Raw genomic sequence first — 6070 nt, 5'->3', positions numbered from 1 at the left:
GCTTTTATTTATTTATTTATTTATTTATTTATTTATTTACTTACTTACTTATTTATTTATTTTATTTTATTTATTTATTTATTTTTTTGAGATGGAATCTCGCTCTGTTGCCAGGCTAGAATGCAATGGTGAAATCTAGGCTCACTGCAACCTGTGCCTCCCAGGTTCAAGCGATTCTCCTGCCTCAGCCTCCTAAGTAGCTGGGACTACAGGAATGCATCACCAAGCCCAGCTAATTTTTGTATTTTTTAGTAGAGACGGGGTTTTACAATGCTGGCCAGGATGGTCTCGATCTCTCGACCTCATGATCTGCCCACCTCGGCCTCCCAAAGTGCTGGGATTACAGGTGTGAGCCACTGCGCCTGGCCCCCCAAAGCTTTAGACCGACGCCCCATCAGGGAGAACTAGGTGGTTTCAAGTCTGGCCCTGACATTCCTTCCAGCCCTGTAAGATTAAGGGGCTCAGGATGAGGTCATCAGTCACAGTTACTGTAGTATGCACCCACAGGCAGATGAAGAGACTCATTTGAGTTCTGGATTTTCCAACAGTATGGCTCTGCCATCATCCCTGCCCAGGTGAGGTAGCCTCCAAATCTAATGGCCCACCAGTGCCCACGGAGGTGGTGCCCAGACCACAGCAGATATCCTTTCTTCCCCCAGCTCAGTCCATGATGTCCATGGAGGAGAAGACTTCAGGCCTGGCACCAACAAGCAGGGACTAATTTTTGAGGGACTTGCCAGGGATCTGGTTGAATGGCACAACCACTTCAGTGACCGTATCCGTGGTGGCCCGGGAGCATTTCCGGCTACTGCGCATGCTGTAGAACTTTTCGGTGAGGTGCTTGCGGAACTTCTTGGTGAGGAAACAGTAGATAACAGGGTCTAAGACACAGTTGGTGCTAAGGAGGCAGAGGGTGACCTGATGTGCATCGTTAATAGCCTGGTGGAATTTGCTGTTCTGGAAGCCCAGCTCAGCAAGGGTCCAGGGCAGCTGCACCACGTGGTGGGGCACGAAGCAGATGATGAACACCGCCAAGACCGTGCACACCATCCACAGCGCCCGGCGCTTGACTTCAGCGTTGCGCTGCTGCTGCACCGGCTGCATGAGCAAGGTACGGATGATGACCAGGTTGCAGAAGAGGATGATGAGGAAGACCAGGAAGAAGCTGAACACAATGAAGATGTGGATGATGAGGACTGGCACACTGCCCTTCTCGTAATGCTCAAAGCAGCGGGTGATGTTTCCTGAGCCAGCACTGTTGGGCACTGTGTTGGTGGAGTCCAGGATGAGGAAGTAGGATGCCGCGCCCACAATGGCCACCCAGATGACCAGAGACAAAGAGATGCCACGCTTGCGGGTGTTGGCCTGAGCAGTCTTGATGGGGCGAGTTACTGCCTGGAAGCGGTTATAAGTGATGACGCCCAGGAAGGCCACAGAGCAGTAGGTATTGATGAAGAAGAGGCAGCCAGCCAGGTTGCACAGGAATTTGGGGAGTATCCAGTTGCCCCCGTTTTGGTAGTACACAATCCACAGTGGCAGGGTGATCAAGAAGAGCATGTCCGCCATGGTGAGGTTCACCATGAAGATCTTTATCTCATTGAATTTCTTGGAAGGGTACAGGCGGGCAAAGACCCACAGCACGTAGCCATTAGCAATGACCCCAAGCACAAAGATGATGCTGTAAACAATCGGGAAGAGAGTGTATCGGAACTCAGAGTCCATGTGGGAGGAGTCAAGTGGCTCCATTGCTGTGGGCTGGAATGATCAGCTGGTCCTGGTGGTGCCTGGAAGATCACACAAAAATTCTGGTGAATAAAGGGACAAGAAGGGACTGTTCTATTTCATCAATTCCAAGACTCCTTGCCATGGTTAGAGTGATGATGCTCCCTCTGAAGTTCATGTTGAATCTTTTTTTTTTTTTTAGATGGAGTTTTGCTTTTGTTGCCCAGGCTGGAGTGCAGTGGCATGATCTCGGTTCACTGCAACCTCCGCCTCCCGGGGTCAAGTGATCCTCCTGCCTCAGCCTCCTGAGTAGCTGGGATTACAGGTATGCACCACAATGCCCAGCTAGTTTTGCATTTTTAGGAGAGATGGGGTTTCTCCATGTTGGTCAGGCTGGTCTTGAACTCCCAACCTCAGGTGATCCGCCCGCCTCGGCCTCCCAAAGTGCTGGGATTACAGGCGTGAGCCACCGCGCCCAGCCTCATGTTGAATCTTAATCCCCAGTGCAGAGGTGTGGCCTATGGAAGGTGATTAACTCAGGGTGGAATGGGATTAGCACATGTAGAAAAGGGTTCCAGGTTGCCCAGGGAGGTCAAGGTTGAAGTGAGCCAGTGATTGTGCCACTGCACTCCTGCCTGGGTGACAAAGTGAGACCCTGTCTCACACACACAAAAATAATAATTCTGTGAAAAGGGGCTCAAGTTTGAAAAAAGCACTTAATCTTGCTCTTTTTGTCTTTCCATCCCTTTTGCCATGTGAGATAACAGCTTTCAAGGTGCCATCTTAGAAGCAGATAACCAGGCAACAGACACTAAACCTGCTGGTGCCTTGATCATGAACATCCTCTAGAACTGTGAGAAATACATTTATTTTCCTTTTTTCTCCTCTTTTCTTTGTTTTTTGCTTTTTATAGACGAGGTCTTGCTCTGTCACTTAGGCTAGAGTGCAGTGGTGCGATCACAGCTCACTGCAGCCTCAACCTCCTGGGCTCAAGCAATCTTCCCACCTCAGCCTCCTGAGTAGCTGGGACTACAGGTATGTGTGTGACACCACACCTAGCTAATTTTTGTATTTTTTTGTAGGGAAAGGGTTTTGCTACGTTGCCCATGCTGGTCTGGAACTCCTGGCCTCAAACACTTCTCCCGCCTCAGCCTCCCAAAGTGCTGGGATTACAGGTGTGAGCCACCATGCCTGTCCAGAGATCAATTTCTTGTGCTTTATAAATTAGTGTCAACACTAATGGACTGAGACACTCCCATTTTACACATTTTAAAAATTCTAAATTGATGGCATCTTTCAATTAATTGACAGTGTTTTTTATTTTGTTTTGTTTTCTTTCTTTCTTTCTTTCTTTCTTTGGAGACAGAGTTTCACTTTGTCACTCAGGCTGGAGTACAGTAGCATGATCTTGGCTCACTACCACCTCTGCCTCCCAAGTTTAAGCAATTCTCTTGCCTCAGCCTCCTGAGTAGCTGGGACAACAGGCATACAACACCACACCCAGCTGATTTTTGTGTTTTAGTACAGACAGGGGTTTCACCATGTTGGTCAGGCTGGTCTCGAACTCCTGACCTCAGGCGATCTGCCCACCTCGGCCTCCCGAAGTACTTGGATTATAGGCGTGAGCCACTGCGCCCAGCCAGTTATATTTTAAAATGGAATAAAAGAACAGAAACAGAACTGCCATTGATTGTACTGACTATCAGGTGCTATTCATTGTAAAAACACACCATTATTTTATATAGAAAAAAAACACTGCATAGTCAGACGTGGTGCCTCGCACCTGTAATCCCAGCACTTTGGAGGCCGAGGCTGGCAGATTGCTTGAGCTCAGGAGTTCGAGACCAGCCTGACTAACATGGTAAAACCCCGTCTCTACTAAAAATACAAAAATTAGCTGGATGTGGTGGTGCGAGCCTGTAGTCCCAGCTACTCAGGAGGCTGAGGCAGGAGAATCTCCTGAACCCAGGAGCGGGAGGTTGCAGTGAGCTGAGATTCTGCCACTGCATTCCAGCCTGGGCGACCGGGCAAGACTCTGTCTCAAAAAAATTAAAATAAAAAAGTAAAAAATAAAATGAAATATAACTTTGTTTTCTCTGGCTTATTTTGACTTAAAATTTTAGATAATCTGTTTCTAGTGATAAATATACATAAATTCATATTATAAAATGTTATTTTCTGATAAAATTTGAATATTTTCTATCAATGAGATTTTAAATAAAATTTTCATGGTAAAACTCCCTATATTTTAAAATAATTTAGGCCGGGTGTGGTGGCTCACACCTATAATCCCAGCACTTTGGGAGGCCAAGGCGGGCAGATGACGAGGTCAGGAGATGGAGACCATCCTGCCTAACACGGTGAAACCCCGTTTCTACTAAAAATACAAAAAATTTGCCAGGCGTGGTGGCATGAGCCTTGTAGTCTCAGCTACTTGGGAGACTGAGGCAGGAGAATCATTTGAACCATGGAGGTGGAAGTTGCAGTGAGCAGAGATTGTGCCACTGCACTCCAGCTTGGATGACAGAGTTAGACTCAGTCTCAAAAAAAAAAAAAAAAATTCTGTGCTCATCAAAAGTCTGGAAAATATAGAAATATAATATTGGGGTCACCCAGAGAATAAAATAGTAGCCATCATTTAAAAGGATGTGTACTGACTGTACTGATTTGGAAAGGTGTCCTTGGATAACAGGGTTAATTAAAAACAAAACAAAACTGGCTGGCTGTGGTGGCTCACACCTGTAATCCCAGCACTTTGGGAGGCTGAGGCGGGTGGATCTCCTGAGGTCAGGAGTTTGAGACCAGCCTGGCCAACATTATGAAACCCTGTCTCTACTAAAAATACAAAAATTAGCTGGGCGTGGTGGTGCGCACCCGTAATCCCAGCTACTTGGGAGGCTGAGGCAGGCGAATCACTTGAACCCGGGAGGTGGAGGTTGCAGTGAGCTGAGATCGTGCCACTGCACTCCAGTCTGGGCAACAAGAGCAAGACTCTGTCTCAAAAAAATAAATAAGTAATAAATAAAAATAAAAACAAAACAAAAAAGTTGCAGAAAATGTTTGGTATGACCCCATTATATATGTGTATTTGAACAGAAGATCTAGAAGGATACACCTTAAACAGTTGACAGTGGTAAGTAGCCTCTGGGAGGGTGAGGTAGCTTAGTGGGAAGTTTATTTGCTTTATACTTTTACGTGTTTGTTTGAATTTTTAAAGGGCACTTATTGTCTTAATAATTTAAAATTCTGAAAATACAATGTAAGGACATGCACACTGGCTCATGCCTGTAATCCAAGCATTTGGGAGGCTGAGGTGGGAGGATGGAGTGAGCCCAGGAGTTCAAGACCAGTCTGGGCAACACAGTGAGACCCCCGTCTCTAGAAAAATAAAACACAAAACAATTAGCCAGACATGGTGGTGCACGCCTGTAGTCTCAGCTACTCAGGGGACTGAGGCAGAAGGATCACTTGACCCTCAGAGTTTGAGACCAGCCTAGACAACAGAGTGAGACACCATGTCAAACAAAACAAAACAGTTGCTCCCTTCCCTCTTGTTCTTTCCACTATTACTGTCATTGCAAGCTGCTAGGAACTGCCCTGTTGTTTACGTTGCAGTGGGCATGACTCAGGGAAGCAGCAGGCAGGGAGGAGGATGGGAAGCAAGAACTCAGCTGGGGCTAAGCAAGGTCCAGCTCATCATATCTAATAGTGCAGTAAAAAGAGACAATAGGCCAGGTGCGGTGGCTCACGCCTGTAATCCCAACACTTTGGGGGGCCAAGGCAGACGGATGCTTGAGCCCAGGAGTTTGAGACCAGGCTGGGCAACATAGTGAAACTCTGTCTCTACAGAAAAAAAAAAAAAAAAAAAAATACAAGCCTGGCGCGGTGGCTCACACCTGTAATCCCAGCATTTTGGGAGGCCGAGGCAGGCAGATCATAAGGTCAGGAGTTCAAGACCAGCCTGGCCAATATGGTGAAACCCCCGTCTCTACTAAAAACACAAAAATCAGCTGGGCGTGGTGGTGGGTCCCTGTAGTCCCAGCCACTCGGGAGGCTGAGGCAGGAGAATCACTTGAATCCAGGAGGCAGAGGTTGCAGTGAGCCGAGATCACACCACTGCACTCCAGACTGGGCAACAGAGTGAGACTTCATCTTAAAAAAAAAAAAAAAAAAAAAAAAAAATTAGCCAGGCATGGTGGTGCTTGCCTGTAGTCGTAGCTACTTGGGAGGCTGAAGTGGAAGGATCGCTTGAGCCCAGGAGGCAGAGGTTGCAGTGAGCACAGATTGTGCCACTGACATTCCAGCCTGGATGACAGAGTGAGACCTTGTCTCAGAAAAAAAAAAAAGG

General features: G+C 47.1%; 1 protein-coding gene across 1 annotated transcript in view; it reads right to left on the bottom strand.

Moving 5' to 3' along the window:
* Window positions 1–81: 81 nt before the first annotated feature.
* Window positions 82–6070, bottom strand: part of PTAFR (platelet activating factor receptor) — a 51520-nt gene continuing 45531 nt past the window's right edge. The window contains exon 4 of the mRNA XM_017856398.1: window positions 82–1784. Coding sequence (XP_017711887.1) covers window positions 718–1746 — 1029 coding nt within the window. The 5' untranslated portion in view covers window positions 1747–1784 and the 3' untranslated portion in view covers window positions 82–717. The remainder of the gene's footprint in view (window positions 1785–6070) is intronic.

The sequence above is a fragment of the Rhinopithecus bieti genome, unplaced genomic scaffold (genome assembly GCF_001698545.2).
Source record: "Rhinopithecus bieti isolate Rb0 unplaced genomic scaffold, ASM169854v2 scaffold_41082, whole genome shotgun sequence".
Taxonomy (NCBI): Eukaryota; Metazoa; Chordata; class Mammalia; order Primates; family Cercopithecidae; genus Rhinopithecus; species Rhinopithecus bieti.
This window is presented reverse-complemented; position numbering and strand designations above follow the sequence as displayed.